Source organism: Moschus berezovskii, chromosome 24 (genome assembly GCF_049115385.1).
Source record: "Moschus berezovskii isolate FMDL1 chromosome 24, NW_MosBer_1.0, whole genome shotgun sequence".
NCBI lineage: Eukaryota > Metazoa > Chordata > Mammalia > Artiodactyla > Moschidae > Moschus > Moschus berezovskii.
Window position 1 is genome coordinate 50,551,324 of NC_142483.1, and position 13,568 is coordinate 50,564,891.

Below are 13,568 nucleotides of genomic sequence, written 5' to 3' on the forward strand. Positions count from 1 at the left end.
GGTGTCTGAGCCAGTTCATCTGTACCGGGAAAAGTGGGGCTGCCCCAGCTAAATTTAGCTTCATTTTCAGCCCAGAATTGCAGCATTTAGGGCCTGAATTAAAGAAAACAGGCATGTCAAATTGTCTTATACACAAGCAAAGACAGCCCCTCTCTGTTCTCTAATAAGCATGGGCTTATCCCGGGTCATTCTGGCCTGGTGGCTGCTCACATAAGTTGTGTATATTTTATTTCCAGAGGATTAAAACTGTTGAGAAATAAGAAAAGTTTTTCTGAGCCTTTAATTAAACTTTAGGATTGGGGTGCCATCTGTCATGCTCATGTCTGGTTCTTACTATTTCTATCTGCAACCAGTCTTGTGACCAGAAAGCAGAGACCTCATCCACAGGAAAGTTCTAGAAAACCAGAATTCTCTTGCATTCTAATCATCTGAACCCAAGTATTTGCTACAATAAGAAAAGAAAATGTTTGCTTCTTTGGAGGTTCAACTGTCAGCTTTTTAACGAAATCACACAGTTTGAATTCAGTCCTCTGTTTTGTTCTTCTATCTGCTTTCTGTGCGTGTGGCTCAATGCTGAGGTATCCTGGTGAAAAGTGCTAACTAGAACAACGGATGCAAAAGCCAAGGAACTCTTCTTCGCACCAGTAAAGCAATCACTGGCAAGCTTGGTGGTAGTCTCTCCCACTTCCCTTTTCTTACCTGTCATCCCCCTGAGCTACTCACCCAGGTAGGTGTACCTCCTGTTCATGATCACTTCATCGTTCAGTTTGAAATAGGTGTTGTCCGTGAGGTTCAGCACTTTGACTGTCCCAGACCAATAAAATGAGCCTGGGGCGCCCATCACCACCAGCTCCTACAAAAGAGAAACCCAAAGGTGAAAAGGGAAGGAAACTGAAGAGGGGTAAATCAGTGTGGTGAGACCCACAATCACAACAAGAAACTCAAAATAAACTAAAGATGCCTCACCAGAACTTTCTTCATGAGCAACACAAAAAATTCACATTTATATTATTGACAACTGAAAACTGTGGAAAATTCTGAAAGAGATGGGAATACCAGACCACCTGACTGGCCTCTTGAGAAACCGGTATGCAGGTCAGGAAGCAACAGTTAGAACTGGACATGGAACAGACTGGTTCCAAATAGGAAAAGGAGTACGTCAAGGTTGTATACTGTCACCCTGCTTATTTAACTTCTATGCAGAGAACATCATGAGGAACGCTGGGCTGGAAGAAGCACAAGCTGGAATCAAGATTGCTGGGAGAAATATCAATAACCTCAGATATGCAGATGACACCACCCTTATGGCAGAAAGTGAAGAGGAACTCAAAAGCCTCTTGATGAAAGTGAAAGAGGAGAGCGAAAAGGTTGTCTTGAAGCTCAACATTCAGAAAACTAACATCATGGCATCTGGTCCCATCACTTCATGGGAAATAGATGGAAAAACAGTGGAAACAGTGTTAGACTTTATTTTTTGGGCTCCAAAATCACTGCAGATGCTGATTGCAGCCATGAAATTAAAAGATGCTTGCTCCTTGGAAGGAAAGTTATGACCAACCTAGATAGCATATTAAAAAGCAGAGACATTACTTTGCCAACCAAGGTCCGTCTAGTCAAGGCTATGGTTTTTCCCGTGGTCACGTATGGATGTGAGAGTTGGACTGTGAAGAAAGCTGATCGCCGAAGAATCGATGCTTTTGAACTGTGGTGCTGGAGAAGACTCTTGAGAGCCCCTTGGACTGCAAGTAGATCCAATCGGTCCATTCTAGAGGAGATCAATCCTGGGTGTTCATTGGAAGGACTGATGCTAAAGCTGAAACTCCAATACTTTGGCCACCTCATGCAACGAGTTGACTCACTGGAAAAGACTCTGATGCTGGGAGGATTGGGGGCGGGAGGAGACGGGGACGACAGAGAATGAGATGGCTGGATGGCATCACCGACTCAATGGACTTGAGTTTGAGTGAACTCCGGGAGTTGGTGATGGACAGGGAGGCCTGGCGTGCTGTGATTCGTGGGGTCACAAAGAGTCGGACACGACTGAGCAACTGAACTGAACTGAACTGAAGATACGGAAGCAACCTAAATATCTATCAACAGATGAATAGGTAAGAAGATGTGGTACATACAGACAATGGAATATTATTCGATCATAAAAAAGGACAACATTTTGCCATTTGCCGCAACAGAGGCCATTATGCTAAGTGAGATAAGTCTGACAGAGAAAGACATCATTAAGTCTTTCCGTCCCCTATAGGAAATCCTTTCTCTTTTATACTTTCTAAAGTATCTACACCATAATAAGGAATAATAAAAATTATTTTTCAAATCAAATCATTGATTTTTCATTTAACAATATTTATTAAGCATCTTTTAATAGGTATGAACACTTACGCTGCTGCTAAGTCACTTTAGTCATGTCCGACTCTGTGTGACCCCATAGATGGCAGCCCACCAGGCTCCCCCATCCCTGGGATTCTCCAGGCAAGAACACTGGAGTGGGTTGCCATTTCCTTCTCCAATGTGTGAAAGTGAAGTCGCTCAGTCGCGTCCGACTCTTTGCGACCCCATGGACTGCAGCCTACCAGGCTCCTCCATCCATGGGATTTTCAGGGCAAGAGTACTGGCGTGGCTTGCCATTGCCTTCTCTGATGAACGCTTACACCAGTTCCAAATATCAATCAAGTCCCTTTCTACAACATTCCCTGGGTAAGACAACATAGAAACGTACAAAATACTTTAGAAAATGCTCTGTCCTAAAGGGTTACAATAAAGACAGGTACAGGCCTTCCAGGCTCATGCAGATGCCAGATGCTGTACAGGTCACACCTCTCGTGGCTGACATGCACCCACCCACCCCCTGGCCTCTAGAGTCCCCACACTGTTATACTTCAGAAACATCATTCCTGGCTGACCCTTCCCCGCAGAGCTGGCCTCACTGCAATCAGAAGCTGCTGGTTTCCTAAGAGTTCTCAGAGGCTAGATCCCGCCTGAAGAGGTCTGAGTTTCTGATGACAATTCATAAAGTGACACTGAATTCCAAGAGGAAATGTCTGAAAAAAGCCAGAGCCATCTAAATAGAACAGCAGAGAGAGGACAGAGAATGCAGAAAGAAGAGCATGTGCGTGGCGGCAGCAGCAGGACAATACTTTAAGCAACGCATGTTTCGTGGTCAATCTGGGCAACAGCTTTAACAAAGCAGCGTGTGAGTAGCACTGGAAAGAAAGCCACTAGACTCCAGCCTGAATGGTTTGCTCTTGATAATTGAGGAAGGTGTTGACTAAGAATGACCATTGAGAAGCACTTCATTTTAAGCTTCTAAGATCCCATCCGGGCTTCCCTGGTGGCTCAGATGGTAAAGAATCTGCCTGCAATCCGAGAGACCTGGGTTTGATCCCTGGGTCAGGAAGATCCCCTGGAGAAGGGAATGGCAACCCATTCCAGTATTTTTTGCCTGGGAAATCCCATGGACAGAGAAGCTATTGTCCATGGGGTCACAAAGAGTCGGACACAGCTGAGTGACTAACACTTTCACACTTTCACTTTCGGGGGGATCTCACTGTTTTATAAAAATATATCACTTTCTGCACTTAGGATGCACACCCAGGAAAACACAAGCAGTGCACTCATCCATTCATTCATTCTCCTTTCACTCATCTGTTCTCTGCAAGGGACTGCCCGAGTACTAGCAGGGGCACGAGAAAGACAAACGATCGTCAGAGCAGAGAGCCTTTCTCCTTGGCCTTGAGCTCAGGAAGACATCCGTAATCAGTGCCCAAACACCGGGAGCACAGAAGGTCGTAACGAGCAGTATCCCCGGTGCCAGCTGTACACACAGGGTAGAGCTTTCTCCACCAGCAGCCTTTCCTGGACCAAAGCTCTGAGCATCACCAGAGATCTGAAAGGCTCTTCAGAACACCAGGCAGTGGAGGTGCTGCTTTCTGATAATTCAGATCAATCCAGCGTAAAAGTTGAGAAATGTACGTTGAACGTATCACGGCATCCCCTCTCTCAAACATTATAAAGAGCAAAGCCATCTCTCTCCTCAAAAACATTTAAAATGAAAAGCATTTGTGTTTTTTTCCCCTTTCCTCTTAGTGTTCATGCCCCCCTTCTCCCTTCAGTTCAAATTATTAATATATAAACTGAGGCTCAGCCTGAGACCCTTGGGGCTGGAGGTAGGAAAACAGTGTCTCCCTGGGACTCCCTCCTGTTTTGCTTTTTCCATCCGCTGTGGGTGCAGCCTGGGCCCTTTTGCCACCGTCCACAAGTGCCAGGAAAATGTGATCAATGCTTGGCTCCTCACCACCCAGGAAATAGCCAACACAAATGTTAACACACAGAAGTATGAGCTCCTCCAAAAGTCCAAGGTCACCCCTGCCGAAATCCCATCAATAATCAGCGTGGGCCTTTCCACAAAGGGCAGAACCTCCCAAGTACCTGGAGCTACTGAAGATTTAAGCTGTGGGCATTTCTTGGTGCCCTGCAGACTGGCACAGGCAGGGAGGCAAAAGAGTCCTCAGGATCTGTGACAAAAATCTACTCTGAACTAATTTCCACCCAAATGTCCCCAGGTTCTCATGGTACTGTCCCAACGCTGGCGGGGCTGAGCTAAGTCTTCTCACACTGCTTAGAAGTATCCATCTCTCTTATCCTAGGCTGCAAAAATAAACATGTTCCCGGAAAGTTCTCTTCTTGTCCTCAACGCTGGGCTAAAAAATCATGTGGTGTCCACAGCTCAAACAGATTTGATAACCAGGGTCACTGATCTTTAAGACAAGCAGTCGCCTTGGGCCCAAGAAGTTTGGGACAACAGGGCCATGACCAGAAGGCCACAGAAGCACATCCAGCTTGGGAGGCAGCTACCCACCCTGAGCAGGGAAGACCCAGCTCCCAGAGAAGGCAAAACCAAGTGACAAGGTCAGCGGGAGGGCAGGGGAGGCGTGCAGGGCTGCCTGACCCCTTCAACCGCATTTCCTGCTCAGCATCCAACAGCTGAAGTTCCAGAAACAAGAGAATCTGCGAGTTCAAAGACCTCCTGTTTAGGGAGTGCAAAAGCCTGGGAACTGAACCAAAGGCCAAGGGCCCCTGTGGCTGGAGATGGCGTGGCCAGGTCAGGACTGAGCCCTCCAGACCGTTGGTGCCCTGCCCCCTGCAGCGCTCCACGTACCAGCCCCCCGCTGCCCACACCACGCTTCCCTTGGGCTCTGGAACCCAGGGCCTGGGGTCCCAACAGGTCCTCTGGTTCCTCTGGGAACCCAGAGCTGGCACGGCCCCCTGCTTACCCTCTGCACCCCTGAACTTCCTCCTCTTCACCCCCCAGCCCCAGTGTCTTTGCCCTTCTTGACTCTCCAGCTGGAGATAACCCCCTCCCCAGGACTCCTCCTCTCCCCTAGCCCCCCACCACCATTTCTGATGAATTCTCATTTCTGCAATGACTTGACTTTCTCCTCCCACTGTCTAAAGGAGGTATTCTATACACCTACACACACACACCCATAGCCCCCCAACCCCAGTCCCATGCTAAGCCCACCTGTGTGCTTTGCTTAGTCACTCAATTGTGTCTGACTCTTTGTCACTCCATGAACTGTAGCCCACCAGGTTCCTCTGTCTGTGAAATTCTCCAGGCAAGAATACTGGAGTGGGTTGCCATGCCCTCCTCCAGGGGGTCATCCCAATCCAGGGATCAAACTCAGGTTGCCCGCACTGCAGGAAGATTCTTTACCATCTGAGCCACCAGGGAAGTGCATCTAGTCCCCTCGGAAACATACTGCTGCTGTTGCTGCTGCTAAGTCGCTTCAGTCGTGTCCGATTCTGTGCGACCCCATAGACCGCAGCCCACCAGGCTCCTCCGTCCCTGGGATTCTCCAGGCAAAAACACTGGAGTGGGTTGCCATTTCCTTCTCCAATGCATCAAAGTGAAGTGAAAGTGAAGTCGCTCAGTCCTGTCCGACTCTTAGAGACCCCACGAACTGCAGACTACCAGGCTCCTCCGCCCATGGGATTTTCCAGGCGAGAGTATTCGAGTGGGTTGCCATTGCCTTCTCCACAGAAACATACTAGAATTGGCGAAATTGAGGCTACGTTCAAAAAACATTCATGTGACCATCCAATCCCATTACCGCACATGGCACATGTCTAAGGCAGACCCCATGGTTTGCCTCTTCCAGTGGATTCTTTCTTGGGCAGCCCCATTTCCACTGGTACCACCATTCCCCAGAATCCTGCCATAAAACTGCCTTCCTGCACCCCACAGTCCTCTGCTTGCCCAGCCCACTGGCACTGCCTTCACATTCTCTGACTTCCCTCATCCTTTTGATTCCTGAAGCACCCCCCTCCCCAAGCTGTACTGTCATTTTGTGGCAGGACCACATCACAGCCTTCAACCTGGCCTCCCTCCAGGCTCCCCCACTTCCAGACTCCTGGGCACAAGACCAGCCCAAAGAGCCTTTCTTACAGCACGGCCACTACTGCATCTGTCACCTGCTTGCAAACTTACAGTGGTTCCCTGTTGCGGACTGGCTTGAGTCATTCTCACTAGATCTCACTGGAGGAAAAACAGCCATAGAAACTGCACCATCTAAATGTTCATTGAGATGGAAGACGGGTGACCTTGGCCTACAGCAGGATGCTATTTCAAACCAAAGAGGATAAAGAAACTGTTTAAGAAATCAGTATCAGAGCAACCAACCACACACTTAGGAAAACAATGTTCATTTCCCTCATATAATATTTGCAAACATAAATCCAAGATGGACTAAAGATATATTTTTTAATCTATAAAAGTGGCCTAACAAAATACAGGTGACCATTCCACACTCTTAAGATGGGGATGACTTTCCTAAAAGAAAAGTCTAGAATCCAGAAAGAAAGAGATTGTTAGATCTGACCAAAGATGAATGTTCACTGTCTGGAAAGACACCATGTGTGTGCTAAGTCTCTTCAGCTGGGTCTGATTCTTTGCCACCCCATGGACTGTAGTCCACCAGGCTCCTCTGTCCGAGGGATTCTCCAGGCAAGAATACTGGAGTGGGTTGCCTTGCCCTCCTCAAGGGGATCTTCCCAACCCAGGGATCAAACCCACATCTCTAACATCTCCTGTGCTGGCAGGCAGGTTCTTTACCACTAGCGCTACCCGGAAAGCTGTGGTGTGTATTTTACTACAAAAAAAAAGCACGGATACAAGGAGACAAATTCAGGGCCAGTGTATCTCCAGTCAATGACCATGGCTCTTCTGAAGGGTGATGACAGTGGTGATTAAAGCTGTCATATCTGGGATGTACTCTGGAGGTTAAAACAAGACTGTGTATGATTAGAAGTAAAGTAAAAAGTACATTTTTTTTTTTTTGGCCTGAGGAGCTAGCTGGATGATGGGGCCACTTACAGAACCTGGCATGGAGCTTTCCCCGTGGCAGACCCCCATAAAAACGAGAAATGAGGAGCTGACATGAAGAGTAAACAGACAGTGGGCGAGAATCACATGAGAAAATAGTCCCTAAACAGGGGCCACCAGCCAAAGGTCATGACCCGACAGCACAGATCATAAGAATTCGAATTCATGGTCCTTCAGAAACTGGGAAAGGGGATGGTTGGGGCTGTGCAGAAAAACTGAGTCTCTCCGCTAAGGAGAAGGATTGTTAGGAGGTGATGCCTGTTTGCTTAATGTAGCTTTACACCTGCTGGCAAGAAGACAGAAACTGAACTGGGCGTTGTCTCTCTCCCCCGCCCTTGAATCAATTCCTTCCACAGGTCTCAGAGTCAAACTGACTCCTGGAGAAACCGTCCAAACGGGGATCCAAATGGGCCAGCTCACACCCTCTGCCCAGTGGTCTCTGGCCAGCAGATGCCCCCACCAGTGTCAACATCTTTCCCTGGATGTGAAGACCAGAATTCACACAGAGATCAAGGATGGGACCGGGGACACGGGGGGATCAGAAGACCCACCTCAAAGGGCCCCCCAAGCCCCCATTAGCCAGGAAATGAACACCCACGAGAGAAGAGTGGCCCAAACAGTGATACCCACCTCGGTGAAGAAGCCCGCTATCCCAGCCTGGCAGGAGCCGTGTTCCTCTCCGTACTTCTTCTTGTACTCTAGAGGGGGTGGGGAGGGAGAGAAGCAGACCACAGCCTCATCAGTGTGTGCCAGGCGTGTGTGGAGCAGCCCGGCGCGCTGGCCACGTCTCCGTGTGCAGCCGTGGGCAGGGCCTAGGGACGCTGTCCAGACTGGGGCGCGGAAGGAAAGTCTCAGGAATCCACCAGACCTCAAAAATCCAGGCTCTGGGGCCATCAGGTAGCGAGGCTGCCAAGTGCCCCGATGGACTTCTTTGCATGTGGGAAAGGAGGAGCGGCGGCCACCGTAATTAAGTGGGAGGCTGGTGACAATTACTTCATTCAGCCCTGAAAGGATGGGGAGCCCCAGGAGGAAGGAAGAGCTGAAAACATGACCCAGAAAAGGAATGATGTGGCCATCCCAGTGTGGAGTCCCCTGGGAGACAATGAAGCCTCCCAAAAAGACACTACTTCCAGCTGGAGGCAACATGCCTGCCACCGCCCTCAGAGCCCAAGCGTTGCAGGAAGAGGGCATTCTGCTGAATCAGCCCCAGCGCACGGTGACACCATCGCTCTGAATTCCTTGCGTGGAAGGAAAAGGGGAGCTCTCTCCAGGCCAGAAGACACATGAATGGGTTCTCTTCCTCTGCCATTTCCTCAACTCTCGATACTCCAACCCAACAAATGGGAACTCTGTTGCTACTGTTTCATATTCCCCTTGGCATTTTAAGTTCAGCAGGTTCTGGGCACTGTATCAGCTATGTTCACATATCATTTCATCAATCCCTAATCCCTGGGAACTCGTAGGGCCATTTGTAAACAAGTGAAAGCCCCAGAGGCTCAGAGAGGTTAAGTGACTCCTCCGAGGTCACACAGCTAGTAAATGGCAAAGCCAGATTCTACCCAAGTTCGGCAGACTTAAAAATTCACATTCTTTCACCTCTGTGACTGATCAAAGGTTTTGCAAAGTGGTTACATAAAACACAGAAGGTGAATAGCCATTTGAAATAATGACAGGGGTAAAGGCATGGAAATGGCATGATGTCCAGCTTAAGTGATTAATTACCTGTGAAAGTGACTTGGCTGGATACAGACTCAAGGCAGCCCCTGGGCACCTTCAGGTCTAAGCTACCCAGTAAAACAACCCAGTGACCCTCTCATGTCACTCCCCGCCTCCCGAGGCTCCTGACAAGTCTCTGCTTCCATTAAAAGCAATATAGTTCATTCTGAAACACAAAGTAAATAATACAAAGGAACAATGAGGCTGTGATTGCAACACAGTGCCACTTCCTGCGGCCCAGAGTGTGTCCTGGAAGAGAAGCGGGGGAAGGGCTCAGGGGAAATACACAGAGTAATTCAGTTTCTAACAACACTCACCGCAGGGCCTGGTAACATTTTCCAGTAAGTGGCCATTAACTAACTGCTAAATTACAACGGAATGTCAATGGAGTTACTCCTCTTCCAGGCGGGGGCTAAATCAGTTCCTTCTGCCTTGTCCTGTTATTACAAAGAGAACTCACAGCCCTGACAGAAAGCAACCCAGTGACGATGGAACGCACTCAGCAACATCTTGCACCCATGGCTGGGAGCAAGGCTTAATGCAGAGTCATAAACAGATCCTGCATCAAACTGTATGATGGCAAGAAATCACAGAAATTAATAATAAACCTTATACCAAATAGCACAATGGCAAGAAGGATCAAAATGCCCCAACCGGAACAAACAGTCACATTAAATGTGGAAGGTCTGGCAAAAAGCACATCCACCCACCAACTCTAGGGTTAAACACCCAATGGTAAGTCTTGGACAAATGAAACGTACAAAGGAAATTCACATGAGCTGAAGGAAACTCCAGTGCAGGACACAGGAGTTCGGCGTTATAAATTTAGGACATGAGTAGGAATTATGTGGGAATCATTCATGTTTAAAGAAAGCAGTCTCAAGGTCTCTTTTGTGACAGGGGCTCCAAAAACAGAAAAACGTCTTTCTCTACATCCCCTAACTCCGCTGGTGAGCTCTGAGCCAGGAGCAGACCCCAGGGTTCCTGAAGTGGACCACAGCCATTCTGGGATCTGGGAGGGTCCCAACCCGACTCCAGATCAAAGGCCAGCAGGGGAAGCCCTTTGACCAGCACTCTTGCCTCAGCCAGTATCCTGGCATCCATCATTCAGAGGCCAGCCCGGCTCCCTGAGCTGGGACAGCCTCTTCCAAGGTCTGTGAACCAGAGACACACAGGAAGCAGGCACCATCACACAGGCTCTGATGGTCCTAAAACCCCAGGGTCTATACCTGCCTTCTCGGGATGCTCTAAGGCAAGAAATCAACCACATGGGGCTCCTGACTGGTACCCAAGTCTCCTGATGAGAGGACAGGCCATGTTCTGACTGTCCAGAAATGTCTCTACTCTGGTTAACCCCTTCAACCTGGAACAGGATCCAATCCTATGCTTCCACACTCCCAGCCCCCACCCTACTGCACCACACTCTTCAGCGGGCAATTGTGGCAACTCCAGTCTAGCAAGGCTCCACTGGGATGTGTATCTGACATTTCACATTCCACAGCTTTCCCGAACCCTCCAGAACCCCTCCTTAAGCTTCACTGCCCAGGCGACCTTGCAGGTAAAGTGATCCCCTCTCTCCATTTCAAAATGTGTTCACCACATAGTTTATTCAACACCAAGACAAGTTCACTAATCTCAGTGCCTCCAATACCAGCCCTGTACAAGGTATGGTGTGTGCAGGTGAGGCTTTGCCAAGGAAAGGGGTGGAGGCCGTTGCCTGTGCTGACACAAGGCCCTGAGCAGAGAAGCAGAAGGGCCCAGCACATTCCTCCAGACGCTGAGCAACTAGACTCTCCAATCTGCTCACCCTGGACCTCTGTGCCCTCTGACCTCCCAGCCCTGCCCTCTGTCCTCCTGTCTGTCAGACTTCATGACCTCCACCCCAGCCTTGCTTGAAAAGGAGTTGTGTCCTGCATGCCAGGAACCCTGCTTCTCCAATTGGTGCCATCACTGACCCAGAGCCCTGAGGATGATGGTGGGGATGACTGAAGCAGGTCAAGAATGCACATCATGGATTTTTCTGGGCTTTTCAAACCTAGGTTGGTTGATTCTACCTTGGGCAATACCATCTCCCTCTCAGGCTGCAGGAGAAACCGGAAAGAATACTCAGAACCAGGTCTTCAATCCCTGCCTACCCCCTTGGCATGATCCTCCATGGACAGTCCTCAAAGATCTGAGAACACAGAAGGGATGGCCACGCCCAGCACTCCTGTGACAAACTGCTCTTCTTCTAAAAGACAAACTGCTGTGAAGAAGTGACGTGAGCAGCCTTTACACAACACTTCAAAGTTATTCCTGACCAACTACATCTTAAGACTAGGTACCACCATGCAAGCACAGCCACCCAAACCCCACGTCAAGTTCTGTGCCTGGCCTGCCCCTTTTCAGTAAAAATCAAACACCCACATTGTGCTGGCCTACCAGATATTCAAAAGTCCTGATTTAGCGAGAAGTGATCTAAGAAGGTATCCATAAAGTGAGCAAGGCCACACAACAGATAAACTAGCACCTCAGGGTGCAGCGGTGGCCTTTAGGGCCTGGGCTTGGGCTATGGGGGCCTTCCCAGGAGGCACTGAGTCCTGGACCACAGGATGCTCCAGTTGTTTTCACTCTTTTGAGTGTTAGTTCCATGAGTTAAGGATACCACTGTTACTTTAAACTGATTCCTTCTGCAAGAAAAAAAGAACACATACACACACACACACACACACACATATATATATATATAAAATAAGATATGGCAACCAGTCCCATCACTTCATGGCAAATAGATGGGGAAACAATAGAAACAGTGACAGACTTTATTTTTTTCGGCTCCAAAACCACTGCACATAGTGACTGCAGCCATGATTAAAAGATGCTTGCTCCTTGGAAGAAAAGCTATAACCAACCTAGAGAGCATATTAAAAAGCAGAGACACTACTTTACTGACAAAGGTCCATACAGTCAAAGCTATGGTTTTTCCAGTAGTCATGTATGGATGTGAGAGTTGGACCATGAAGAAAGCTGAGCACCAAAGAATTGATGCTTTTGAACTGTGGTGTTGGAGAAGACTCTTGAGAGTCCCTTGGACTGCAAGGAGATCAAAACAGTCAATCTTAAAGGAAAATCAGTCCTGAATACTCACTGGAAGGACTGATGCTGAAGCTGAAGCTCCAATACTTTGGCTGCCTGATATGAAGAGCTGACTCATTAGAAAAGACCCTGATGCTGGAAAAGACTGAAGGCAGGAAGAGAAGGAGACAACAGATCTGGGATGAGATGGTTGGATCGCATCCGACTCAATGGACATTAGTTTAAGCACACTCTGGGAGTTGGTGATGGACAGGGAGGCCTGGCGTGCTGAAGTCCATGGGGTCGCAAAGAGTTGGACACGACTGAGCGACTGAACTGAACTGGTAATATATATAAATATATACAAATATACAATACATAAAAACATATATATAATACATGGATATATATTTTAATATTTTGTATATCTTGTTTATATTATATAATACATTAAAATATTATATACATTTATATGTATATATAAAGGGCAGGTTGAAGTTTCTCTCTAAACCAGTTCTAAAACATACGCCTTTCTTAAAAAAAAATATATATATATATATATGTGTAGGGCAATCTATCATACCTATATGCTAGAAAGCTTGCTTTTGCTTGTCGACACCTGAGAAGCAGGAGAGCCTCTATGAGAAGGGGTGGGTGTGGACACAAGGGGCTGCCCCACCACAACATAGCCAGGTCACACACCCTTGCTCCGTGGACAGGTCCAGGAAGCACAGGGTGGAGGGCTGGGACAGGACCTCCTGCGTTCCCAGGAAGAACTGACCCTGCACACACAAAGGCAGTGGGCCACTCAGTCTCCACCCAGTCAATCTCCAAATGCCCTCAGTACGTGGCCGGGCAGAGAGGACCACAACCTGCCAGCTTCCTTCCTCTCCGCTGTAGAACAAAATGTGTATCCACCTCGAAGCAGGAAAAGAGAACCGGGCTTGGCGGGACAGCAGCTCACAGCTGCTGTAACAAACCTGACTCTGTTAGACGTGGGGGAACTCAATCAGGGAAGCACGATATGGTGGCCTAGACATCCCTAGGAGGAGCTGGGAAGAGGCTGGAAAGCTCTTTCTGATGTGGGTGGGTCTGAATTACATGCGCTGCTTCATACACTTTGATTCATTAAGATGTATGGCTCCTCCAGCCTAAAAATGGTAGTATTTTCCCTTGGTTGAGCTGCTGGTTTCATTAAACCCTGTCTAAACAGCAGGCAATTCAGAGAGGGAAAAAATACTGGTTTCCAAATGTTCACAACCCACAACTCGATACATGGAGCTTACGCTAATGAATTTAATTCATTCAAGAATTAGCCTGGGTGGGGTTGCTTCCTGCACTCTTTCCAAAACACTGGTGGGATAAAACCAATCCATAGAAAGATCAAGACTTACTATACATTGTA

The 13,568-nt window shown here is 48.2% G+C and overlaps 1 protein-coding gene across 1 annotated transcript in view; it reads right to left on the minus strand.

Annotated features, from left to right (window-relative positions):
- Positions 1–13,568, minus strand: part of ITGA9 (integrin subunit alpha 9) — a 383,781-nt gene that overhangs the window by 327,421 nt on the left and 42,792 nt on the right. The window contains exons 5-6 of the mRNA XM_055414653.2: positions 8,024–8,091; positions 724–853 (exon numbers count right to left, since the gene is read on the minus strand). Of these exons, the coding sequence (XP_055270628.2) occupies positions 724–853; positions 8,024–8,091 (198 nt within the window). The remainder of the gene's footprint in view (positions 1–723; positions 854–8,023; positions 8,092–13,568) is intronic.